The sequence below is a fragment of the Aplysia californica genome, unplaced genomic scaffold, assembly GCF_000002075.1.
Source record: "Aplysia californica isolate F4 #8 unplaced genomic scaffold, AplCal3.0 scaffold00250, whole genome shotgun sequence".
Lineage (NCBI taxonomy): Eukaryota > Metazoa > Mollusca > Gastropoda > Aplysiida > Aplysiidae > Aplysia > Aplysia californica.
This window is the reverse complement of record NW_004797520.1, coordinates 242,187-269,657: the sequence shown is the minus strand read 5'-3', so window position 1 is coordinate 269,657 and position 27,471 is coordinate 242,187. Positions and strand designations below refer to the sequence as shown.

The 27,471-nt window shown below is 40.8% G+C and overlaps 1 protein-coding gene across 2 annotated transcripts; it reads right to left on the bottom strand.

The window, feature by feature from the left end:
• Nucleotides 1–1,682: 1,682 nt before the first annotated feature.
• Nucleotides 1,683–27,032, bottom strand: LOC101864627 (importin-9). 2 transcript variants are annotated; one of them, XM_013083716.2, is made up of 25 exons: nucleotides 26,897–27,032; nucleotides 24,484–24,632; nucleotides 23,889–24,090; nucleotides 22,488–22,576; nucleotides 21,228–21,314; nucleotides 20,474–20,593; nucleotides 19,710–19,810; nucleotides 19,003–19,061; nucleotides 18,073–18,224; nucleotides 17,277–17,375; nucleotides 15,738–15,844; nucleotides 15,231–15,370; nucleotides 14,634–14,712; nucleotides 13,796–14,024; nucleotides 13,011–13,089; nucleotides 12,257–12,405; nucleotides 11,601–11,726; nucleotides 10,778–10,850; nucleotides 8,924–9,144; nucleotides 8,188–8,354; nucleotides 7,275–7,408; nucleotides 6,613–6,728; nucleotides 6,012–6,114; nucleotides 5,296–5,369; nucleotides 1,683–4,446 (listed from the first exon to the last, which is right to left on the bottom strand). In XM_013083716.2, exons 1-25 carry the CDS (start codon nucleotides 27,030–27,032, stop codon nucleotides 4,330–4,332), a joined length of 3,108 nt encoding a protein of 1,035 aa, XP_012939170.2. In that variant the 3' UTR covers nucleotides 1,683–4,329. The 2 variants fall into 2 exon arrangements, with proteins under 2 accessions (XP_012939170.2, XP_005100562.2); XM_005100505.2 differs by having other exon boundaries at nucleotides 8,924–9,126.
• Between the last annotated feature and the right edge of the window lie 439 nt (nucleotides 27,033–27,471).

Sequence of the window (27,471 nt, the reverse complement as noted above, 5' to 3'; positions counted from 1 at the left end):
TTATATATGGAGTCAATTTTTGCATTCCGGAAAAGTACGGAAGGCATACTAATAAAACTGACAGCATGCTATTCTTTATTTAAGTGATAATAAAATAGGGAAAACATTTAAATACAGCCTTTGGTTTTGTTTTGGGGGATTTTGTTTTATTTCAGGGAACAGAAAGTTGTGACGTAATGTCGCTTTGTCAAGAATTGAGCAGCCAAGACCACTGAGCATAGAAATAGAAGTAACTGGGAATGTATTCACGGGACCAAAATTGTCAAGAAGTGAAAGGAGCTAAATAAGGATCAAATCTGTTGTGAAAATTTTACTTTTAGGGGCAAATTTACTTAGTACCTGTCTGCTTAAGCCTCAATTTGACAGGCAGCAGAAGTTGCATTTGTAATTTTTGTCGCGGGTTTTGCGTCCCGAGTCATAGTTGACATCTTTTTGATGGCCATTCCGCTAGCATTTATTTTGTCAAGCACTCATAAAACCTTCATTACATGCGTTCATTTTGTCCCATCATATCTTTTTGCAAGGAATGCTCTGTTCCTTTTTCGCTCAAGTTATGAAGCATAGCTCCCTCAAATGTTCTCATGCTTCACAACATGTTTCTTGTGCTGCTAGTGAGGTCGATGGGTACATCGTCGTATAGCTGTCGGTGGCCACACACAATTTGATCTGCTGATCTTACTGAAAGCATTCATCACCTGTAGGTTTTGTATTAATTATCAAAGTTTTTATTTTTTTTTTTTCCCTGTGAATTAAATATATGTGCAGTCTTATTTCATTGGCCTTGGTCTTGTTCTTTTGGATGTTACCATTATAAGTACAAGTGTTAGTTCAGTTGTGTTTTCAATGTCAAGTTCATAAGCTCTTTAATTTGCCTTTTACTACGCAATAGACGTGGGTGGTTGGCAGGTGCTCCGGTGTGGTTTGCTCCTTCTTTCCTATCAAACATCTATCGTCCTTTTAACTCTATGGAGATGTACGGGGACTCAAAAATGTCTGGATCATAGTGGCTAATACTAATGCTTTTTGTACAAGATGTAAAATGACATAATATATGTACAAGTCAGACAATTTTAAAAAACATCTGGTCTTATCTGTAATATCAGCATCTTTCTACAACTTCCCATACTCCAGGTTAATCCTGATGAAGGGCAAGGTGGAAGCAACAATTTTTCTTCACTGATCTAAAGTGAGTCAATCACTTTGTAAACCATTTACAATCCTCAGTAACTCACTCAAGTAACTGTATCCAAGACAGGTTTGGGATAGGAAGGTTTTTTTTTCATTTTCTGTTGGTTCTCTCCCTCGTGATTTGTCTTATCGTTTTTCAAGTTTGTAAAATGAAAAACTTCAGTAGGCCATTTTGGGCCATTCCATGAAAAATTTAACTGCAGTGACACATACATAACTTGCTGCAACAGATCCAAACAGTGATATATAGTACAGATAGAGCCTTCTTTTGTTTTGTTTTGTTAGACTTAGAGCAAGGTTGATTCTACCAACAAAAAAAAAACAACCAAAAATTAGAAGGGCTCTATCATCTGATATATCGCTGCTTAAAATTTTTAATTGGTCATCATCATCACTTTTCATTTTTTTAAAAGAGCGGCCCTTTTGTGTCAAAATAAGTTATTAGATGTTGACAAAAGCAGAACAATGAATGAAAAAGGCAAAATTGTCCAGGGCTTCAATAAGAGAATAATTTATTCCATCTCGCATGGACATGTCAGTAAAATATTGCTGTCAACAATTAAAAAACATGCAAAATGCCAGTTAAAAAGCCAGGGAATTATGTGTTAATGTACAAGACAAAACCGGCGTAAAAATCGTATATCCCGTCTTTGTATCACATTGTCATCTGAAGGAGATGACCCTCTACCGTACGATAAGCAAGCGTTCATTCCCCAAGACCCATCATGCTAATGCCTATTCATTCCCCAAGACCAATCAAGCCACCAACGTCTGCAGAAAAAGCTCACGTGTACTTTGAATCACGGAAAAGAAAAAAGCTAAAAACACCTGGATTATAATTTCAACCAAAATCTTCGATTGTCATTGAAAAGATAGAAATTCCCTTTCTTTACCCATTAACAACAGAGATTTCGTTCAGCAGTCATACATTTACATAGAAGCTTGTCAAAATTGTTTCCATTCTTTGGCACTGATATGATGACCATATCGTGTTGCAAATGATTTTTAAAAAAAAAACAACCTAAAATGTACTTTGTAAAATCTTAAAATGAGCAAACAAAAACATTTCTCTTACCATTCCTCTTTCCTTTGCAAGTGTAGGAAAAAACCGGAGATTTGGCATCTCTGTGTATGCTTTTCTGATCTCTGTGTATGCTTTTCTGATCTCTGTGTATGCTTTTCTGGACTACATGGATTTTATGCTTCTCCCAAACACTGGATTATACTTATACTTCTGATTTTGTCCTCATCCACTGACCGGCTACTCTGCAAACTCGACTCGACAGACATTTACAGGAGCAGCATGTTGATCAATTAAAAAGAGGTGGGTCAATTAACTTGAGAATACTTGAGATCAAACTATAGTATTTTTGTCATACTGAGCACAACTGTACTTGGAAAATTATTGATAGGCCTAGGCTACATGTATAGCACTAAACAGGCGATTTGCGTTGATCCTAATGTTTTCAGGCTGCGTGGAATTTACCATGAACTTCTCAGGTTATCAGTTCTCTGACAACAGAATTTTGAGGCTAAATCGTCTCTTGTCACTTTCACCCATGCTGCACACACAGTGTAGCCTATTTATGAAACAAAAAGAATTCCACATTCCACCCTGATTATCAAAGCCTTACCCGCTGGCATTTCACAAGTACTATGCAAAGGGACATAACTAGAAAAGGGCCTGGACGGGAAGTCCATTCCTAGATCCTAAGAAAGGGGAAGGAACCCAAATCCCATGAATATAAGCGTTTAAAAAATACTAAAATTCCCAAAATCCAGAAAAAATTAGTTAGAAAGAGAATTAAATGTAATTTCAGAAAAATATAACTATGTATGCACAAACGGTGGGAAATATTCTAACTTTAGTTCAATCGGGGAGTCTGACCCATCACTCTCACCCCGGCCTTAGATCTAAATTCTACCTCTGATAAATCTGAATCGCCCATAACTCTTGCTACAATGTCTTCATCAATATCTGATTTGTCGTATGCTTGTTTTTGCTGAAATCCATCATTATTTCTTTATTCAAACTCAGTTGTGTTGCTTTTCAACAAGTCGAGACACCTTCGACTGGCCCGAAAAATTTCGTTTCGGTATCAAACGGAAGAAGAAACATTTTGCAATAACTATATAAATAAAAATCTCGGCTCCATAGTGTCGTCAAAGCGAGACCTGGTTTCTAAAGATGCTTGGTCGCAGCGAGAATTTGCGGTCAAGTTAGGGTGTAGTGTGTTAAATAACATTTTGAGTCAAACAGAAACATGCAGACACTACTTTAAAAACGCAGTAGTTTCAATAAAGGAATATCAACAAAGACTAGATCTATAGCTTCTTCACACCACCACTTCTTCTCCCATAGTAAGATGTGCCAAGTGGACAATGCCCTTATACTTTCTGTGTAGGTGGTTAGCAGGCGCTCTTGTGTGGTTTACTCCTTTTTTACCAATAAAACAACTATAATCCTTATCTCTCCTCCTCCTTTTCTACATAATATGTTACTCTTCAGTAACATCTCTAATCTTCGGCAATTTTATAACCTAAAAGTGTAGCACGTGCCGTAAAAGTGCGTAAACTTTCTAAAACTAGAATTCTAAATGCTTAAAACTTGACACACTTCGCGACAGCCCCAACATGCCTGACCCCGGAAATTGTTATTGCACACGCCATTTTTGATCTCCCAGTCAGGGGAAAAGGGAAACTGTCCAGCAGATCATTTGTTCAACCAACCCAATCAATTGTCAAATAATAAAGCGAGGCATGAAGAAAGCAGGTATTGCATGCAGCATTCCACATTCACACATCTGCCTTCACTACCCAAAACGACACCGAAAATCCCTGCTCAATACATTTATAATCCCGTAGTTATTCTCCAGAATATTCCGGTGAAACAACAACGTGGCTCCTCATGGCGAAACATCCCCAGAAAAAGCACAACCATTCTCCATTCGAACTGGAAGATTAGAAATTATAATGCTCGCTCACAAGCAACCAAACAGAAGGGGTGAAAAAAAAAAGGCAAATCATGCATACGTTAAAAAAGTTCCTGCAAGCTGCTATTCCGTAGTTTTGAGAGTTGCGAGAGTCCCAAGCACTTTGAGGACATCCCAGGGTCGGTCCGGCGGCGGCGCAGGGTCGTCCTCACGTGTTGATGTTGATAGCCTGCAGGACCTGTCTCTCCAGGGCGTTGTGGTGCTGGCTGAACATGGCGTAACACGGCTCGCCCGACAGCGACTGCAGGAACTCCGTCAGGTACGTCTGTCGGGGAAAGGCTCACACGGTTAGGCAAAGGTGAGCATTGCGTAGTTAAAGTGAAAGTTCTGCCGCATTTGCAACACAGATAGGTCATAGAGGTGCAGCAGATTACAGAGATTACTAAAGAGTAGCATACAAAGAACAGAGGGAGAACAATAATTTTGTTTCTTTTTCGTGCGAGTATTACGGCACTTGCAACACAATAAGGTCATTAAAGTGCCAAAGAATAGATGTTTTACAAGAGAGTAACATACACAAAAAAGAAGGAGAGATATGGATGTTTTGGTTTTAGTCTGGTTTTAGTAAGTGTTTTACGGCACTTGCAAAACAATAAGGTCATATAAGTGCCGAAGAATAGATGTGTTACAAGAAAGTAACATACACAAAAAAGGAGGGGAGATAAGGACGACAGATGTTTGATAGGAAAGAAGGAGCAAACCACACCAGAGCACCCGCCATCCACCCACTGAACACATGTAGTTTTAGTGAAAGTATTACGGCATTTACAACAAAGATAGGTCACGGAAGTGCAGCTAAAGAGTAACATACAAATAACAGAGGGAGGAGAGATAAGAACAATAACTGTTTGATAGGAAGAAGGAGCAAACCACAACAGAGCACCCACCAACCACCCACATAACTGTTTGATAGGAAGAAGGAGCAAACCACACCAGAGTGCTCGCCGACCATCCACGGTGAGCTTGGAGTTTCCACAAAGTTCCTACAGAAGAAAGAACAGCTGAGGACACAGGCAATGGTCAACGCCTCGAGAAGATAGCAGATAGCAGGAGAGAACAGTCGGAAGATAGCATGGCAGAAGAAAACGTGCCCCTCATCCAAGATAAGTCTTACCTGAGTATTGATTTGATAGTTAGGGTCATTCTTGGCATCAGGGTCATCATCGTCATCATCGTCAACCGCAAACCCTGCCAGGATAAAGAAAAGAAACTCAATAAGTCTTTGAAACCATTTCTAGTCAGCGATTTTTACAACATCTTTTGTGCTGTATTTCAGCAGGTCTTTTATTATACAGCCTTTCAACTTGCTTAGGTCATGTATGGGCTGGCCGTAGTTGGAGGCCTGTAACACCCTCCGAGAAGTACAAAGACCATCTTGAAGGCTTTCGTGGCCAAGAGGTTAAAGTGTTCACCTCTCATTCAAAAGGTACTGGCTCCAAATCCGGGTAGCAACCGAAAAATTTTCTTGTCTAAAACTGTCTCCTTTCACCTTCTTTCCTGCTCTCTAGCAAAATTCTGTCGTCTGTTTTCGTCTCCAATTTCTAACCCAAACCCCCTCACCTCCTTTGTCCCCTCCACAGGGCTCTATTTTTTTAAAAAACAAATCCGAGCACTTTATGAATGTTCCCGAGTCTTCCCGGCCTTTTCCAAGAGCAACTTATAGATTTCCTCAAATTCCCGGGGCCTGTCAGTCTCCCTGCGGTGGCCCAGAGAGGGAGAAAACATCTTTAAAAAAAACAAGTAGTGTCATAAAAGGAAAAGAGCACAAGTGGAGCATCCTAAAAAGACAACGTAAAAAAGTGAAGTAGTACCCCTAACATCGTAACCCACCTTCATAGTCCAGATTGTTGAGCATGTCAGATATAGAATGCCCCTTTAGAGCAAATTCATCATCATCTATGTCATCATCAACACCCTCATCATCTCCATCTTCCTGGAATGAAAAAAAAAAAAAAAGACACACTTAACAAATCATAACGCTTTGATGACAGAAACTGTTATCTCTTCATATCACGAGTCTCTGTGCTAACTAAACAAAAAAAGGTATTTACGTACAAGTCAAATAATGAGGTCACCCTCCATGACCATTAGAAGTGTATCAGTTCGACGCCCTTCTAGAAACAAAAGGGTCGTCTCACAGAAAGACTCTGCTCTAAGACATTTTTCTGTCTCTTCTTCAACACAAACAAACAAGATGGACAAAAAGCATTGTAAATTATAGAGAAATGAAAGATTGAGCATCAGGTTGGGCTTTGATGAGAATAGATTGAACACAGGGTTCATCCACTGCTACATATGTACCAGGAACGGGTAGCTGCTTTGTGTAATCCCATCTTTACAGAAGTCTCAAGTGGCCTGGCAGCCTGTGGAGTTCACATTGAGAGAAAAGGGAGGACAGAGGAGCTTCCCACAAAGTCTTTCATCAACTCACCTCCTCATCATCATCATCGTTATGCGTAATGGTTTCTTCTATGGCGTTTGAGAGTTCATTGATGATCAGCTTGTAGATTTTGACTAGAGCAGGAACGGTGGTCCATTGTTCTGGAGCTGAGGACAACACAGAAATGCAACACATGGAAATTATCCAGCATACAAAATCAATCTGGGAAATGTATGCTATCAACTGATTTAGCAAGTCAGTCACACATCCATATAAAGGAATTAAGAAAGTAAGTCTAATATGTAGCCTACCCCTCTCCTCTCCCACCACCTACCTTAAACTACAGAGATAATCCTTTTTATATATGCAACAGGGATCAAATTCTTTGACTAGGGACTCCTTAGTCTAGAGACAAGACACTTGACTTAAAGTAATAAATAGCTAGGTTGATGGTGAACGGTGATAAATAGCTGGGTTGACGGTGAACAGTAATAAATAGCTGGGCAGACAGTGAAGTGTCTTCCAGGAGGGAAGGGTGGTTAGTCATGAGTATAAAACTAGTGGGCAACAATGGTCCAGATAGATGCTCAGGAAGGTTCGTGCAACGGTCGACTTTGGTCCATGTAGGCGGGTATGAAGTTAGAGACTTTGCTTGCTCAACCAGAGCGCCCCCACACACACACAAGTATTTCTTTGACCGAGCCGGAACTCACCGTTCTTGGCCTTTGAGCGTGTTCGGATCCCCTGCCCCTGCGGCAGCACCTGCTCCCCCTGCACCATGATGTCCTGCAGCCGGAGGTCGTTGTGGGCGATGGCGTGCTGCATCAGCTTACACAGGGCCAGGATACTGTGGAGAGGAACAGGTGTGAAGTACAGGTTCAGCACGATAACTCACATAAAGAGAACATGACTTACAGACAGTGAAACCATGTACATTTTCTTGTAATACATGTATAAGTGAAGTAATCAAACATTTATGAAATTGTTGAGCATTCTCTCTACCACTATTATTATCAGCTTTCTTGCCAGTGAATGAAGGACCAACTCTCGATCTAAGGGAACTTGAGGTACAGTCTAACCTGTCCAAGACAACCACCCACTGTCGAGGAGAATAGGTCATCTTAGACAGGCGCTCCTCTTGAGCAATGTCATTATACCGTACAAAGCATTACAACAACAAAAAAAGAGTTCCATAAACAAAATCAAGAGCTGAGCTCTAGCGACAGGAACAGTCACAAACTGTGAGTCAGAAATCACTTTCCCAGATACAGCGTCGTATATGTACCTTGTAATTTTCACTCCAAAACGATATTATTGATACGCAATGCAAAGTTTTCCAGCAATCTTAAATAAAACTGTGAAATTTATGACGTACATAGTGAGTGGTTGGCATGTGCTCTGGTGTGGTTTGCTTCTTCTTTCCTATCAAACATCTATCGTCCTTATCTCCCCTTCTTCTTTTTTATGTTTGTTACTCTCTTGTAACACCTCTAAATCTAATCTTCTGGCGCTCCTATGACCTTATGCAGTTGCGAGTGCCGTAAAACCTCTACTAAAACAGACGTACATACTTTGTGACTGTTACCACCTATAAAAACTTTCTGAATTCATACGCTGCACACCCACCTGATTTTGCGTTCGTAACTGCCGTAGAAGAGGTGCTGTCTGGAGCACCACTCGTTGAGCACAAACTCTAGGGCAGGCTTCCCCGTGGGGCCGGGCACGCTGGTCAGGAAATCCAGCACGGCCTCCAGCTGGGACAGCATCAGGTGGGCAAACACCATCAGCAGGCTCTGAGTGACAAACAGACAAACACACCATTAGTTGAGTGACACACACACACAAACACCATCAGCAGGCTCTGAGTGACACACACACAAATACCATCAGCAGGCTCTGAGCGACACACACAGACAAACATACCATTAGTTGAGTGACACACACACACACAAACACCATCGGCAGGCTCTGAGCAACACACACACACACGCATAAACACCATCAGTTGAGTGACACACACACAAATACCATCAGTTGAGCGACACACACACACCATCAGTTCAGCTACACACACATACACCATCAGTTGATCGACACACACACACACACAAACACCATCAGCAGGCTCTGAACCATAATAACAGATAGCATCTGTATAACACAAATCCAAGAATTCCCCTCTAGCACCCTCTAAACACCCGCATACTTGACTGTTTTCATGAGAAGAGCTCACACATGTGACAGGGTCCTGCCATGAACTCCCCACCAAATTCAAAGAGGTTTCAAGGAGAAATTTGTAGACATTTTCTAGGTAAGGGATGGGGAGGGGATACATTTTCTATATTATATGTAAAGGATTCACCTGTAACACACTCAAGGTCTCCGCCTGCTGTATCTTGCTCAGCACAGCCCTCAGCATGAGGTCCAGGTTTTCCCCGAGCTGCGTGCCACACTTGCCGATCACAGTGGACACCAGGCGGCCGACAAACGTGGCGGTGTGCTCCGAGGTCTTGGGGTCCAGCAGCTTGAAGATCACCTGCACCGTGTAGTGCATGCCGTTGTTGTCTGGGAGCAAGAGACATACTAAACCCCGTCAGTAGATTCTACCATCCTCCGCAGTTCAAGGCTTCTCTTTGCCATTTGATGCCAAAACATCAAATGGCACATATACTAATCATTTACACTAGCATTCGAGTAATATTTAAAATCAAACAGCATAACAGAATTAAATTTGTGGTGGTCTCGGAAAACACACTTTTGCGATATTTAAATATTGATAAGTACAAAGTAGCAATGCCAATCGCCCGCTGCGCCTTGTGCCGGAAATCGGCCTCCGCGCGAGGGGTATTTTTTGGGCCGCTCGGAATCAGAAGTGACTCTCTTCTAAGTTTAATAAATGAAACTCGGCAACCAACCAGAGGAAAGGTTAAACTAACGACATGCCAGGGTACAATCCCGAACGATTACTAGAACCGGAGATATTGCCGTGTTTGTGCAAATGCCGTGTTTGTGCAAATGCCGTGTTTGTGCAAATTTCCTCTGCGGTTCGAAAACTAAGCGGAGCTGCGGGTTGATCGCCGACCACACAAGCGCCCCACATGTCTTCTTTATTGCTGTAAAATTTCAGATCTCTGCGTTTAGTAGATTTTCCATACCAACTTAAAATTACCACCCATCCATTGATAAAACCCTAGATCTAGAAACTTGATAGCGCATTCCAAACGCGAGGTGCCGGCACGCAAGAGGCGCGTGATCCTTAGGCGGCATGTGATTGGTTGCCTATAACCAAAATGGGTCACCGATGACTACATCGCGGGTTTTCCCGACAGCTCTTTACTGAGTTTTAGAAGGGGTGATCGCGTCGCGGTAAAAACGATGTCACGCAATTCAACAAATTTCACGCAAATATCAGTCTTTAAGATCTAAAGTAATGAAGACATCCAAAAAGTGATAGCAGAACTAGATTCGGCACTAAAAATCACATGGAGATGCCAAGTTTCATTCATATGCTCCAATTCATTACTGACTTACGAACAGTTTTTCCTCAAAATACATCAAAACATGTCCCACATTTTGGCGATTTTTTCCTATATGAAGGTCCTCCAACATTTTGCAAACAAAAATCCCAATAACTTTTTAAATTTATCAATGGATTTTTAATTTTTAAAAACCATAGTTCTTAGAATTTACTCTATTTTCATTTAAGTCCATTTTTAAGCAATTTGGATGAAAATTTAATTTTTCATTGTCATTGCTATACAAAGTCGTTCATTATGAAATCAGTCTTGTCTTGTCTTCAGACTCAAACAAACCATTATTTTACGATCACATTACTTATCTTCTGTGCATTATCTGATAGAAAATTAATTTCCCCACACTTTTGATATATTAAAAAAATGTGAATTTCTCTTAAAACTTATTCTTTAATTGTATTTTTTTTCCTGCTCACAGTTACAGAGGTAGGACAAAATGGCGATCAGAATAGCTTGGTCATGGTCAGCATATTGTTCTGGTTAGGAAAGAGTTCAGCTTAAACAAGCATCATCCTTAAGTCTATCAATTCTCCTTTCTTTTAGTACACTTCTATCAATCCAAGAGACATCATCTTCCCCCCCGCCCCCCCCCCAAACAACGTTAAATTTTTGGGGTTTTTTTAAAATAGTTTTTATAATCCAAGAAAGTAAAAAGTCAGTGGCCAAAGCCCAGCCTGACCTACCATAGTCATCTTTGAGAGCTATCACTTGATCCAGAGCCAGGCTGGTGTAGGCGCGCAGACATTCCCCGCCGCTCTGTGGGACAAACCAGGGAAATGTTACTTACAATAGAAAACCGTCCCCTTCGGTAACCTCGGATAAGATAAGATACTACTTTATTATCCCAGAGGGAAATTTTTCTTGGTTGTACCTAAACAACATAAACCAACAACACAAAAAACTGGCAATGCAGAATTGACAGCGCATGACCTGCAAACTATCAGAACAAACGCAATCACTCATTTGTTCCACCAAATTTTAATTTAACCATCAACAACCTAGCTATATGGTACCGAAAGAAATTGCACCTTGAGAGAAAATGTACAGACAAAGCTTTTTGCGTTTATTTTTAATTTCAGATGGGATATTTTGTTCAGTTGCAAGCAGGTCCCGTTTGTTGGTTGCGATCTTCACAAATAAACAGCTGTGACAGCGGCTGAACTGACATATTTACTCACACAAAATTCCTACGAGAACAAAAGGGGTCTAAGTCCTTCCAAATATCACAAATCAGATGTCCATTCCGGAAAAAGAACAATTTTGAAAATTTTTAGATACCATTACACTTATGTGGAATTTTGTTTTAATCGCGCTCTTTAAGCTTTGGATACAAATGAAAAGGATGTATCATCAACCTGACATCTTTCGGTTATCACTTTTGAACATGATCATTCCTAAAGCAAAGAGTTATCACCGAGCTAAAACATCTCCACAATGCCTGGCATGACGTGTGAGTTATAACTGAGCTATACAACCCCACAATGTCTGGCGTGGTGTATGAGTTACCTGTAGCGTGGAGCTGTCGTCGGAGGTGAGCAGGGCGTGGATGACGGGCATGAAGCAAGACATCATGGTGTCCGACAGCGGGACAGTCACGCTCCGCACAAGGCACGTCACCATCTCCACCGAAACCTGACAGAGAGAAAACAATCGCACCACAATCCTCTTAATTAAAGTCCTTTCAGCAGATCAGATTCCTACACAACTATTTTTTTACCTTTACCTAGAAACTAAAAAAACAAATCGAGAGAGAGCAAACTCCGTTTAGTTGATATACAAATAGGAACGCTGCATATGAAAAAGGAATTTTGCCATCATTTTGTTTTTAGTTTTAGTACAAGTTTTACAACACTTGCAACACAATAAGGTCATATGAGTACAGAAGAATAGATGTGTTACAAGAGAGTAAAATACATTAAAAAAGGAGGAGAGATAACGACAATAGATGTTTAACAGGAAAGAATAAGCAAACCATACCAGAGCGCCCGCCAACCACCTACATGTTTGTTTTGTAAATGAGAGCAAAATTGTACAGAACACAGACATTAAACCTCCACAACTGGGGCCAACACCGTCAGCCAACACCCGAACAGTATCAGACAAAACCCCATCAAAGTCAGAAATGAGAGACAGCACAAGACAGCACTCGGCTTACAACATACCGAGACCAGTCCTGGCGAGAGTTTCTCCGAGTCGGAGTTGAGAATACTGTTGAGGGTCGGGACGAATCTTCCCTGGATGGCAGCGGTGCATGATGGGTTACTGGCCATGACCTTGACGATATCTTGGACCAGAGATACGATGAAAGGGTCTGAGGAAGACATTTACAAAAATTATTTCATCTTTCAGTGCAACTGTAATCACAAGAACAAATCAATGAACTCCCATGAGAACACAAATCAATTTCTCATTTTCAAAAAATATACAAATAATACCTCTAGAAAGGCTTTCGGGGTTCTAGAATCTAGAAGAGAGCAAGACAAACATTTCCCGCAAAAGCTCGTGAGAATAAAAATACATTACATGAAAGTGAAAAGGTGAAATGGGGCAGTTAATCATTTTCCCGCTTCTGGTTGAAGGCTAAAACAAGTTCACATAACTTCTTGAACAGCTTGTTCAATCATTCCAATTTACCCCCCCCCCCCCCCCACACACACACAGAGTGAAACTGCCTGTCTGATGCTCAATTCAATTTTACAATTCCCATATTTCTGTCTCTGCTGATGAGCATCCCCAAGCACCTTCATCCCTCCCAGTCTCATGAAAAAACGAGGACGAAAAGTATCATGACATAAAGTATTTTTTAAGAGTTATACAGTGCATTTCTTTATTGGAGAAAGAAATGGCCAAAAAATACAAATTAGACGACATACAATCATTTTCTTTCACAGAAAAAGAGAAATGTTCAACTCTCACCACCAGCGTGTTTCAGAAAGATGGCCAAGGACAGAGGGCCGATTCTTGCCTCGTTTGTAGCTGCAAACTGTTCATCAACCTGACGAGAAAATACAATTACATTATGTTCTATGACGTTGTCAATAATGTCCTGACCAAGCAGAGGAAAGACTAACAGAACCATTGAGATGGAATATGTCTTAGTTTTAGTAAGAGTTTTACGGCACTTGCAACACAATAAGGTCATATAAGTGCCGAAGATTAGAGGAGTTACAAGAGAGTAACAAACACAAAAAAGGAGAGAAGATAGAGACCATAGATTTTTTATAAGAAAGAAGGAGCAAACCACACCAGAGCACCCGCCAACCACCCATTGAGATGGAATATGTCATCACCAAGCAGACAAAAGATTAACAGAACCATTGAGATGGAAGTGAAAGACACCAGCTGAAAGCCTTCACCTATGAACAGAAGCATTACAGCAGACCAAGATAGGGTAAACTTGACCTAATGAAACACATCAACATGGGCTCAAAACATTACTCATAACTCATAAACCTTTTTGTCTTCGCAAATTGTGCAAAATTATCTAAGTTTCACACCAAACACTGTTAGGTTATCTGAGAGACCGAACATCCGAATTTAATGTCCATCTCCAACAGGACTAAGCCAAATCTGTAAATTAAAGTAAAGCACTTTTCCCAAAGTGTGTGTGTGTATATGTGAGTGAGTGTGTGTGTGTGCCTGCGTGTGCGCGTGTATGCCCGCGTGTGTGTAGTAACAAAACAACAAACTTCCCCACTCACTGTGATAACAACAGCCAACGTCTCCAGGCAGAGCCCCATCACCTCCACGGAGAACTGGGTGGCAACGCCGATCAAACCTTCCAGAACATTCTGCAGGTACGGGGTCAGCAACTGTGTGTTCCCCGACGTCTTCAAGTGGTCGCAGAACCCAAAAACAGCTCGCACCCCCGAAATCCTTATGCTCGCCGGCTGGGTCATGTGCAGGCCTCCGACTGTAGCTTGGAGCATTCTAGACGAGAAATATAACCCAAGTCTTGATAGGGGGCGGTTGAGGGAGTAAAGTTGCTCCAAGATAATAAAATAAGAAACAAAAGAACTTGCCTTCAAACTGAAAAAAAAACCCCTCCATCCTGTAAGGTCAAAAGGACAACACTCAAGGAAGAAAAAAAAAAATCAATCTTTTATTCTAATCTTCACTTTTCTTGTTTTGCTTTTCAAACATATCAACAGATTAAGCCCAGAACAGGCACAAAAACATGGCAGGTCATGCTTTGTTTCTGTGTTCCAGAGTAAAAGTGTCAGTATTCTAAACAACAAATTCAAAGAAAAAATAATTTCTTAAATATTATATCTCTCCAGCACCAAAAACATGAACTGCAAATAAGTCTTCACACTCCAACCAATCTGTATTTTTATCTCTCATTCTCATATATATCTTCATTACTACTCAAAATAATGCTGGAAGGAGTTTATTACCTTTAGAGAGAAGAAACACAAATGTGACTTGACATTGAAAGACAGAAAAGAAAAAAAAAAAAAAAAAAGAAAAGAGGGGGGAAGAGGGAGGGATGGAGAGAGAAGAGGAGTATAGTCCTTATAACAAGCATATGTCACCTACTTTTCAATGAGTTCAGGAGGCATAGCTTCTGTGAACCTACTGGCCGTCCATAAACATCTACCCGTCAGGAACGGCGAAACTGGGGGGGGGGAGAGAAATTGTGAAAGACTTAGAACCCAATCCTATAGGTGTATAGTCTCTGGTCATCTGCTCAATCCGATGTTTTCTTCAACATTTTTAGGGAATTCAAAAAGATACTACACTATATTTTTTAAAAAGTGAGCGACAATGTGGTCACGTTAACCAAAAAAATGAGTGACAACGTGGTCACATTAACTCAAAAAGTGAGCGACAATATGGTGACTTTAACCCAAAAGCTTACAAAAGTCTGAACATCTACATGATGATACAAGAGGCACTCCCAGAGGATAGACCCGTTACAGATAACATTGTAGAAGCTTTTTCTGTGGCCTTTTTAAATGGCAGTCACACTTCTTTTCTAATGAAACGAAACTATGCTCAACTCTCGTAGTCAGAATAGCCGAGCTATGAGACCATTCACACACGTAATATTATAGCCATGAGAGGCAAATCTCCACACATTTCTGAGATCACAAAGAGAGACATCAAACCAGTGGGTCTCACTGCGTTCCTTACCAGAATAGTTCATATCTCCCAAAACGACCGTCTGCAGAAACCCTGGCAGATGGAACTGCACGGTGCCCGCCTTGATGGCTTGAAGCACCATGTCCTTCACACTGCCCAACGCAAGCATGCACGACTCGTGGATTTTCCACCTGCACAAACACACACAAAATAGCGTTGGTACTTTACAACAAGTTGGAACAACAGACATCCAGATTTTACTCAAAACAGAATCAGACAAAAGAAACACACAAAAAAAACCCACCAAGGACCACACCGCCTGAGTGTACAGTGTAATGTAATTTAGTCTAATACAACTCATATCAAAACTACGAGACTGTTTTATGAAACAAACAACAAATTCTCAACAACTGGCATGAAATCTGGACAACTTCGGGAATCCGGATTTATCCAGAAATTTGACACCTCTTCCTGTTGTAAATGTTGTTATTGATCATGTTGTATATACACCTAGGAAACACGGTAAGGCCAGTGAGGAAGGAGGCGTGGCTTACTTACCAGTGCTGATTCCCGGCAGATTTGGCCGCCTCTGCTTCCTGTAGGTGCTTGGTGACAGCCTGACACAGCGCCTCCGGACACACACTCTGGAACTCCGTGCCCAGAGACTGAAAAACAGAGAGCGATACCAGCACTTGTCTTAACTCTTTAACACTTTGCCGTCACACCTCGCCGATCAGCAATGTTTACCACCCAGTTTCTTTGGATTTCCCCCCAAATGCCTTCGTCTTTGATGGCAAGAGTTATTACTATATATGAGCCTTGTTATGGCAAAGTGTGAAACATTGAGGTTTTTCCCAACCGTTTCCCGGAGTTTTTTATACAACTACCTAAACCTGGTGGACTATGACTCATTATAACCCCAAAAGCTTGCCTCCAACTTCTAAACTGCAGAAACAAAGGCTTACTCATTACTAAAAAAACTTGATCGGGAATAATTTCGAAAAACAAACAAAAACTAGCACTAAATGCAGCGAAACAGTTGACACTAGTATCGGCAACAGGGAAAGGGGTCATTACCGCCGGACGCTCCCACAGGGTTTAAAGAGTTAAATCTTATTAGAACTTCAGGATTGGATGTTTCTGCATGAGTCACATAGACATAAATGCATACAAAACTTTACACGAGTCCGGGGTTACATTTCCTGCGGGATTACTACACTAAAATCGCAGAATTCTCACTGAGATAATCGTCACAAATCACTGTCATGATTCCTCATTCTGACCAGGCCCACCATTGGTGTCTCAGAATTTCTTTATATGAAGGAAGCTTCTTTTCCTTCTTCTCCTTGTTTATTTTTCGTTTGTTTTAGTAAGAGCTTTACTGCGCTCGCAACAGCATAAGGTCATATGAGCATGCATTTATCTTTCGATGGACATTCCAGTCTCTAGTGTAAAGGCTGCAGTTTGCCATCGGTCCCCCGGGTTCCCATAGAGAGTTGTGTCTCTCTGTCCAAGGTTGGGCTAGTGTTTCTTTTTAAGTGCCTCGAACATTGGAAAGGCTATGAAGAAAGCTATACAATATATCAATTCAAGCTTAATTCAAGAAAAAACATTTTTTTTTAAAATTCAGTACAAAAAAGTGTCGGGACTCAAAAGACCATAACTTGCTCTTTAGTAGCCCAGTTTTTTTTTTAAAAACAGAAAATGTCAAACAGATGCACGATAACCGTTGAACACGACCTGCCTGTGTTGATGTCCCTACAGCCACCAGTCGTGTGCGTAAAACTATCGAGCAATGTCACGTTATTACGGTACAGTTCGCGACCCCAGTGCTTGCTTGTCGTATCTCGCATTTTTCATAACAAGGTGAAAACAGTTCATAACAAAGAGTGAACTTAAGAAGAAGTCACATTTTAACTTTTTTTTTTTTTAAAGGAGATACGACAAGAAAGCACTGAGGTCACGAGTTGTTTGTGTCCAAAAAAAAAAAGGCAATTCAGGAGGGTCTGTGAGATTGCAATCTTAGGTTAAAATCACTGTTACTTTAACTTCAAGGAAAACACACACACACACACAAAAACCCACAACACAACACACCAGTAACAAATCTTGTGCCGATATCCTCACTGAGTATGAGAAACTGTCATCATCTTCATCCTCGACAAACTGGTCGGGGTTATTGCTCCACAGACGAATCTGAGGAAAGAAAAAAAAATGTTTTTTTTAAAAACCCCAAGAAGTTAGAATAACATGCAAATATACTAAAATAATTATAGTCTTAAAAGATAAAGAGATATGTAGGCCTACCATAAATATTAGCAAAAAAAATAAAAGACAAAGGAAAAGAGCAAATATAGCACAAAATACTCCCCTCATTGAACCATGCCACCAAAGTCCACATTGTAACTTAAACCCTGCACTGCCAAGCCTTTGACTTGACAATATGATTTATATCATGACATGACATTTTGTTATAAAGGAACAAGGCAAGTCACAAAACACTACAACCCAACAAAAAGTGCAACTACTTTCTACAGTCAGACACGTCCCTGAACCCGAAGCTTAACATATTTTTTATTTAGTTTAGTTTTAGTAAGAGTTTTATGGCACTTGCAACACAATAAGGTCATATAAGTGCCAAAGAAAAGATTACCTGTTACAAGAGAGTAACAAACATAAAAAAGGAGGGGAGATGAGGACGATAGATGTTGGATAGGAAAGAAGAAGCAAACCATACCAGAGCAACCACCAACCACCCACGAGTCACATTTAAAAAAATGTTCATTCAACGTCCAGACAAGAGGGAAAGTGCTCCTGAACATCTCAAGTAACATCTCAAGTAACATCTCAAGTAACATCTCAAGTAACATCTCAAGTAACATCTCTTCCTCACCTGGTCCTCTGTAATCTGCGTGTAGACAATCACGTAGTAAAGGATTTGGTCCACAGTTTTCTTCACAGAGCTTCGATAGCGACTCGACTCTATCAGGCAGTGGACAAACTCAAACACGGTGTACACAAGGTTTTCAAAGCCCAAGACGTCACCTGAGGAGGAGAATGAAGAAAGCATAAATTATAATAATTACGTTGAGGTGAGCTGCAGTTTTCAGAGGGTCAGCACAACATGAGCATTCCAACAAGAAGTCTATCAGCATCACGGTAAGCCCTGAACAGAAGTAGGAAGTCTGTCAGCATCATGGTAAGCCCTGAACAGAAGTAGGAAGTCTGTCAGCATCATGGTAAGCCCTGAACAGAAGTAGGAAGTCTGTCAGCATCATGGTAAGCACCAAGTCTGTCAGCATCATGGTAAACACTGAACAGAAGTAGAAGGCGCAGAACACACCTAACCTTTCAACAAGCATCCACAAGTTTGCCCTGCAAATACAGATTTCTTAAATCCTCAAAATAAGAGACCAAAATCTTGACAGTATAGACACAACACAATAATCATTGAAGATTGTAAGCAACCCCCCCAAAAAAAAATTTTAAAATTTTTATAAATAAATTTTAGAAAGGGAAAAGGCTCTACAAGCCTCAATTCTCATCTATAGAAAACACTGGCTCATACCTTTACCTACCATCTCAACTAAAGAAGTAAAGAATTTGCTATGCGCAGGGAGCCACAGAGGTTGTATAATTAAGTACAACAAATTCTTGATGGTCTCCTTTTTTCTGCAGTATACAACATACAACAGACCAGCTTTTGTGATCGCCAGTACAGGAAATACACTACTACAAGGCACATTTACTACAAGTCAGTTCCCCTCGTACTGAGAGTTAGTTTCTCGTCTGGGTAAGGCTCAAACAATTTCTTTAGACTTACCATCAGAATCCACAGGATCATCGGCATCTTCCACATTATTCACAACCGTCCGGACATATCTAATCATAAATTCAGGAAAGCAATGAACATTTTAAGACGCTATAATAAGCAACTCAATCAAATAATGAGTGTAATGCAAAAGATTACTACGGGGAGACATGCTTTAAGGGCAAAAACTACCAAATTGTGAATGTGTCAAAGATCTTTCATCTCGCTGAAAAAAACTTGCTTCTAAAAATATATCCAGCTTTGATTAAAATCCAATTCTAGAGCCAGTTTTTTAAACAACTTTATTTTCAACATACACTCTTATCATTGTGCTGCAGTTATTTATGGTTCATTATACACAAAGACAGAGAAAGCCAAACACAAGAAAGTAATTACAGAAAAAAACCATCATAACTTCTAATGTCATATTCTTACCTGTAACTTCTGGAATTTTCTACACCTCAAGTGCTTCCCTGTCACAGGGTAGCAAACCCTTCCAAGAGGACCATAAAAGTTATCATTTTTAGTAAACGTTTTACGGCACTTGCAACACAATAAGGTCATATAAGTGGCGTAGATTAGAGGTGTTACAAGAAAGTAACAAACACAGAGAAGAAGGAGGGGAGATAAAGACAATAGACGTTTGATAGAAAGAAGAGGAAGAAGAAGCAACCAACACCAGAGCACCAGCAAATCACCTATGGACCACAAAAGGATACAAATCTGCACTCTGGGTAAATATGCTCCACACCGAGGGGAGGATCTCCGGCAGCGACGGCGCCATGGTCTTGGGGAAACCTTTGATGAGTGTTGTCAGGGCCTGTAAGACCAGACAAGGGGCAATGACTTTTTTTCTTTCCGTAAGAGTTTTACTGCACTTGCAACACAATAAGGTCGTATAAATGTTGAAGATTAGAGGTGTTACAAGGGAGTAACAAACACAAAAAAGAAGGATGGGAGATAAAGATGATTATATGTTCGATAGGTAAGAAGGAGCAAACCACACCTGAACACCCACCCACCACCCACAGGTGGCAATCAGGGGGAACGTCTGAGAGTTACACCAGGATTATTTCAGTGGACCATTGACAGGCCGCTTTGACACAGAAGTTGCTTAGCACCTCCTAAAAACCCACTAAAAGAACAGTCAAAGAGTCACTTTACACAAAACTCATCAAAACTGCATAAAGAAGACAGCAGACGAAAGCATTCCATAGGGTCAGAGACATCAGAGACATGTAGAAGAAACCAAATGTACTCAGAATTCCATAAAGGAAATTTCTCAGGATCCGGTTCTTGCATAACATGTCCGAGTAGATCTAGCAACTAATGTGTCTCTGACCCGTTTAAATCTTAAGAAATGCACTGTGACATTTTCAAGGCAAAACTAAAGTTCAAATAAAAACCCAATAGAGATGCAAGCTAACACCCCACCCCACCCCCTCTCCACTAAAGGAATCAATAAATAAATAAAACCCATTACCTTGATGACCTCCAGTTTGAGTCCGCTGTCACAGGTGTGGGAGTCAGGGAGCTGCAGGCACTGGATGAAGGCTTTGGTGAACTGTGGCACCACGGGGAACAACAGTTGCTTGGCCACCCCCTGAGGAAGGAGACAAGTGGCCGTTTTCAGTTGGAATCTCCACACAATTCAGGATATCAAACAGGAAGAATCTCTAGCCCAAAAACCCACAACTTTCATCTCAATGTGGAGAACTGCTTAAATCCCTCTAAATTACTTAGTTCTTAAGTAATGGAAAAGCGCCATCGTCCCCTTAAAAAAAAAAAGCCCAGTCATAATGTCAACTAAATTCGTCAAGTAAATTGATCCGAGTTTGCCGGACAAAGTGGTGCAATAGTCACCACATTTAGCCAGGAGGTGGACTAAGACAATAGCAATATTGAAAAAAAAAAGTAAAAGGCACACACTACAATACAGTATTCCCCACACAACAATCCCAAGATTAAAACGCCACAGATCTTCACCACAAACATTGCAAATTATTTTATGCTTATACACTTCTGTTGAAATGTTGTTGTTGTGCTGACCCTCCGAGAAATCGGACGAAGAGTTATGTATATAAATCTGAGCTGTGTATAGAAGCCTGAAACCAAATTTTCAAAAGGGCTTCCCAGAAACACTACTGTTTCAGCATGTCACAGAAATAACACAACGACTGAAAACAGCAGAGTACTCATCAACTCATTCAACGCAAACGCAAGAAGGAAATACTCACTTTTTGGAACTCCTGCATGGTAGAAACCATGCCAGCCACAATGTTGAAAATGTGCACAGCTCTTGACCTTGTCCTCACTCCAAAAGACTGAAAAACACAACATCATGTGAATCAGGACGTGCTTCTCAGGGAGTCAAGAAACATTTATGGTGAGTGAACACACTACTTCTGTTACCACCAGTCTCCTTATTCGATAACATGACACTTGGTTATCTATCACATACTGGGCCTAGTTCCTCTTGTGGCCTGTACAACTTATGTGTTAAAGGGTTACCACCAGTAAACAGAAAACCGAGTCAAACATCAAACTTCAGTACGCATTTATGGTGTATTCCCCCTACCCTGTCAGGTTTAGTTTTAGTAGAGGTTTTATGGCGCTCGCAACAGCATAAGGTCATATGAGCGCTGGAAGATTAGAGGTGTTACAAGAGAGTAACAAACATAAAAAAGAAGGGGAGATAAGGAAGATAGATGTTCGATAGGAAAGAAGGAGCAAACCACACCAGAACACCAGCGAACCACCTTGTCCTTTTTAATAAAATCATAACTCCAAGCAGAAGAAAGAGAAGAGCAATCTGATACAATCAAATATGTTGCGAAAAATCTATTTTACTACTATTACCAAAACAGTGTAATAAAGAATTGGTTTAGAGATCACATTGTAATCGGAGAGGACCTGAATTCCTTGCAGTCGAGCCATACCTTTCCCCACCCCATAAAATCTTGTTACTCGCCTCTCTGCTTTCTCACCACCTCATTCGACTCTTTCTGACCTCGGCCCGGGACAAAATTTGTGAAGTTTGAGGAATAAATTTTGGATGCATAGCCCCCCATTTCCATCTGAGGCAGGTGGACCAACAAGGACCAATCCCCCATCGTGGATCTTTTTTTTTGTTTAGTTTTAGTAGAGGTTTTACTGCGCTCGCCACTGCATAAGGTCATATGAGCGCCAGAAGATTTGCGGTGGTGCAAGAGAGTAACAAACAAAAAAGAACAAGGGGAGATAAGGATGATACGTGTTTGACAGGAAAGAAGAAGCAAACCGCACCAGAGCACCCGCCAACCAACCACTTCGTGGATCTTTATTCTTATACAGGAATGCTATAGTTAAATACAGACCAGTATTTCAAGATTCAGCGAATTACTTACACTAAAAAGAAGCAGAAAGATTAAACAACATCAGTGCCCACCAACCTCCTGTGCTGACTGAACACAATCATGCTACAAGGAGGAGACGAATGAAAACATACACATACACACCTCAGCACCAATAAACACTTTGTACAGCTCTGGCAGAATGATGGGAGCAACGTGACCCATTTGAGTGTCTGTCACGTCCTGGGAGAACTCTGAAACAGAGAATCATCAAGACATCACAGCTAAAAATTGCTTACTGATTGCACCATGTATAAAACCAATGACATAATATAATGCTTGGAAAAGGAGAGAAAATTTATGAATTCCTGACAGTGATTACCAAAAAAAAAAATGTGCATGGAAATTATACTCCCCATTCCCCTTCTACATTTCTTCAGATCACAGCACAATTGATTTTCATAATGACAGCCTGCTGTTCAGATGTACACATCCCCAATTTTTTTATTATTTTAAATTGCAGTTTCTTAATTTGTGGCATTGCATTGCCTGCATGTGCTCAAGAAATTGTTTGTCCAAATTCAGATTCTAGATGTTAAAAAAAAGCAAGGAAAGAGATACACAATGAAGGTACAATTTTCAAAAGTATGAGACAGTCTTTATTCTCCCTTGAAAAATTTTGCTTTCTGAGCTTTTGACAATTGAACAACTTTCTGACGATATATATCACCTATTTTTTTACTTTCCGTAACCACATGTCATTTTTGATTGTTCATATAATCATTTATCTAACAAACAGCTTCAGTTCTGAAAAGGGACTTTTCCACGGCAATAAATCTCCCAAATCAACTTTCAACTGCTCAGACTTCAACCCCCCCCCCCTCCCCCGAGACCTGTGCACTTGAGCCCCCCCAGCATGTGTTTGGAGCACTGAATAATAAAGGCAGCCATGCTAAGGTCCATCAGGTTAGTACCCCTACATATACACAAATGGGACTGCAGACATGTTTACTTTTTCAAGTAGTCTAGAGCCTTACTAAGCCAGATTAAGACTGAGGCTGAAGGAAAATAAAACTTCTGACCATACCTACATTAACTTGGCACCCAAACAGGTATTCCTGAAGTTAAAAACGCCTCATCAAATGTGCAGAAAAAAGCGATCATTGTGGTTTCTTTGAAAGATATTCCCATCATTCATACTTTTTTTTAGCTCCAAGTGTTGACCCAAATATCAATCTCAAAACCTAAAACCCTCTGAAAATGCACAGGCCAGGTCCCAAACAACTTGTTATACGGTCGCTTTTAAGGACAAGCGAGCTAACCCAGATTTCGGGAGTTTCCAGAAATCTTGACCTATACCAAAAGTGAGTATTGCCCTACCTATAGGAGAAGTTTGGTTTCACTGGTGTGTATATTTGTTTGATTATATAGAGAAAAATCTCCTTGTCTTTTAAAGAGACTGAATAAGGATCCAAAAACTTTAACTTTGATTTTCTCAAAACAGCATTTTTCGGGATAGCCCACTTGTGCTTAACCGCGATCATATTTCCTGCCCCTTCAGCGTACCTGAGAGAACTCGCATTGAACCGTGGACTGCATTAGGCTGGCCACTTGTCAGCGCTTGCATGAGGAGAGGAAATAGGTCCGGCCATAGTTCAGGCCAGTCCCAGTGTGCTATTGCTGAAATAGCGTAGGCGATGCTCGAGCGCACCTTACTGATGGACTCGGACAGGCCTTGGGGCAGCAGTTGTCGAATGTGAGCTTTCGCCTGAAACAATCAATTCTGACCTTGAAAAATAGCTTCAACATAGCAACAACTATACATTTACTTCAAATCAAAATCGGACATTATGGACCATTACCCATCAATAAAGATTTTGAAAACTCAATGCACCATAAAGATGGACACTTGACGAATTAAATTGTATGAAATACAACAAGAAATAATAAAACATGCCTTAATAGTTTGAAAGGCAAGGGATGCAGTAGTCTATGAACAGGAACATTTTGTGCCTCTGTTTATTAATAATTCCAGGACACACCCTTTGCCTCGGTCTCATCCCCGCCAAATTTGTGACAGAAAAAGCTATAAAACTGAAATGAATCAAAACATTAAATTAATTATTATTAATTTATCGAGAAGACATATTTCCCCACTTACCGCATCTGTTGCTTCTGGAGAGATAAACTTGTCTGACTGTTTCGACCAGTGGCACTGTACATACTGCTTCAACAATACTGATGCCAGCTGACGAATGGCTAGGGGGCCCTGGACATCAACAGTGATTTCAGCAAGGTAGACTCCAAACTCTAGAGGGGATGAGGACAAAACAAGGTAAGAATTACAGACGTAAATTTAAAGACCTGTAGACATCACAGTCATCTCATCACACCCCAAATCCACAAGGTTGAATGGAGATGGTAATTTCATCACACACTTATTTGTAAACATCAAACGTGCATTGGCATGGCAATCGCAAATCATGATTTTTGGGGAGGATTGGAAGGTGCGAGTCGCCATGCCTACCTGATCAGCTACACAGTTCTGCTGGTGACCTCTATTGTAGAGCAGAGACCAGGCAAAGATCAGTACAGATAAAAACTGCAAAGTAGTTCACTAGTATCTACCCCCTGCGTCAACTATAATTGTTCTACTGACTGCCATGTTAATCAAGTCATTGTAAAATAGATACCGGTAGTCAAAATGACTGGATTTTAGATCATTTTAGCCAACCAGAAGCCGGTGTAGGCTATCGTCCTCGTGACGTCGTTTCATTGATATATTTTAGCCAATCAGAAGCCAGTGTAGTGTGCTCTCGTTAGCTCCAACTCCGGGAGGACTTCCGTAACGAGCGACCACTATGAGACAGAGAAGAATTGAGGACGAGGGGTAGGGGTAGGGGTAGGTTTAGGACAAGCGTTTGATGGGGTGGTCGCTCGTTATAGAAGTACTTCCCTAACTCCATGTAACAAGCAGTCAGCTAATGGACGCCTTTTCGGTAGTTCCCACCCCACAATTGTTATTCGCCGGTTTTGGTCCCAAGAGTAGGGGGGTTTCAGACTAATAAAAATATGGTAGCGTCAATTGCCACCGAGTGACGCGGTGGCAATTGACAAAAATTGACTTTTTGTCAATTGCCACCAAGTGAAGCGGTGTCAAGTCTGAAAAAAACACTATCGTTAGCTTTATACATAATGTGTGTCTAATGGGTCAATTTGTTCTCAACTGATTTCATTGGACGAACATCTAGTCTAGAGCTACGGTACCAACTTGGCGTGTTTTCAATGAGACGTAGGCCTAGATTTAGATCTAGATTCTGATCTAGGCTAGCCTTAGCCTTAGCGCCTTAGCCTACACTTTGCCTTGGTGTAGAACCAACACAGGCAATTCTAGAAGTAGATCACAAATGCACACGAACTCAAGCAAAAATTCACGTTATATCGGGAAACATAAATCGGGGGACAGGGGTCAGGAAAAGACACACACACACACACAGAGGGACAGAGAGGCGAACGCACAACACCGAGCACTCGAGCACAATAAGCTTGATCTACCCACCAATGCAAAAGAGCTCCAATTTACTCGTTGGCAACTGACAAAAAGTCAATTTTTGTCAATTGCCACCGCGTCACTCGGTGGCAATTGACACTACCTAAAAATATGGTGACCGGGGGCTTTCAGGGGGGGCATGCCCCCTGAATTTTACAACTATTTAATGTTTTGCAGTTGTTAGGTTTGATATCTTAGCTCGCCGCACATTAAACGTACAGATCTAGATCTAGATCTAGATGTAGGTCAAGCTCAAATAAGGGCGGTGGGAACTACCGAAAAAGCACCAACTAATGCAACCCCTCACTGCCACCATGCAACAATGAATTGAGGAACTTTTTTCTCGGCTGGCCTCTTACGATCAGGGCGGCAGGCATTGGTCAAACTAATTTCACACCTCTGGCTATCCAGGAATGTTTCCGTTGTGGCTCGCTACTCGAACACTCATCCATGGGCAGTCGTGAGATTTCATACCCATACATTACAACCCTGACCATCTGCATCGCTCAGGACTCACAGGATGATGGATGGGGTAGGTTTTAAACTAGATCTATCTAGATCTAGATTCTAGATCTAGGCTTTCCAGGGTAACATCTAGGCAACCCCCACTTCCCTCCCTCATCCAGCGGCGTGGCGATGGCGTTAAGTTTAGAGTCAGCTGAACCAAACTTGCAAGTTTTGTTTCAAACATTGGCTGAGCGGGCAAAGCATTTTTTCCCTCTCAGGCTTAGGTTAGGTGAGAAACCCTCGGAAGGAACGGATTTTTCTTTCCGTTTCCACATTGGACAGGTTTCCCTTTTATACCAGAAATTAAAGATGGAATATATCAAGGGGGGAGCGGGGACATTCCTCTAAGACAGGTTTCCGTTAAGGCAGGTTCGACTGTATTTACAATGTTTTTGTGTGCAGCATGTGACATGTGATGTTGGCATTTTTTGTTGGGCGCGTGGTGGACAAACTGAACGTAAATTGACTGTAAACATTAAAATATCTTCAAAACCATAGAGAACAATCTGATTCATACCTTCCGTTACTTCCAAAGCTTTTATCTGCTCTTCTCCACCAGAACGTGTTAATAAATCCGGAGACAAAATAGCTTGCAGGCTATCAAATATAATTTCTCTCAGAGAACGGTTTCTATCACCCTCGGCTCCCGCCATTTTATTCTAAATATATCACTTCCTTCTCCCCTTTCACGGTTCAAAACAAATCGAAAACCTGCCAATAAAAAATTATAATAGTCCGATTAGAGTAATAAATTTATCACCTTGTGTAGATATATATTTCCACAACATTATAGAATGAAATCATTGCACCAGGGTCCTAATTTAAATACTTGGCAATAGTTTCCTGACAATATTGCAATAGTTTTTCTTGTACTTTATTTTCTCTAGCCGTACCAATTTAATGAAAAACGAAACAAATTAATGAATAGTCCTTCGTCCTTCAGATTTCACAACCATTTTATCAATATAATTATTATTGTTAGGTAGATCGATGTATTCTATATATTATTTATGTATTATACTAATAAGCTGCGGACAGGAACATTTTTCTCTCAGTGCATCGGACATCCTTCCCATCTGTAAAGAAAAAAAT

Bases quoted from the DNA above. Each gene is read 5' to 3' on its own strand.
- LOC101864627 (XM_013083716.2), bottom strand. From the start codon at position 27,032: ATGGCGGGAGCCGAGGGTGATAGAAACCGTTCTCTGAGAGAAATTATA. The intron at 9,145-10,777 runs GTAGGTCAGGCT...GACGGGGTTTAG, and splicing joins AGCTCTCAAAGATGACTATG to TATGTCTCTTGCTCCCAGAC. The intron at 6,115-6,612 runs GTGAGTTGATGA...TTTTCATTCCAG, and splicing joins ACGATGATGATGATGAGGAG to GAAGATGGAGATGATGAGGG.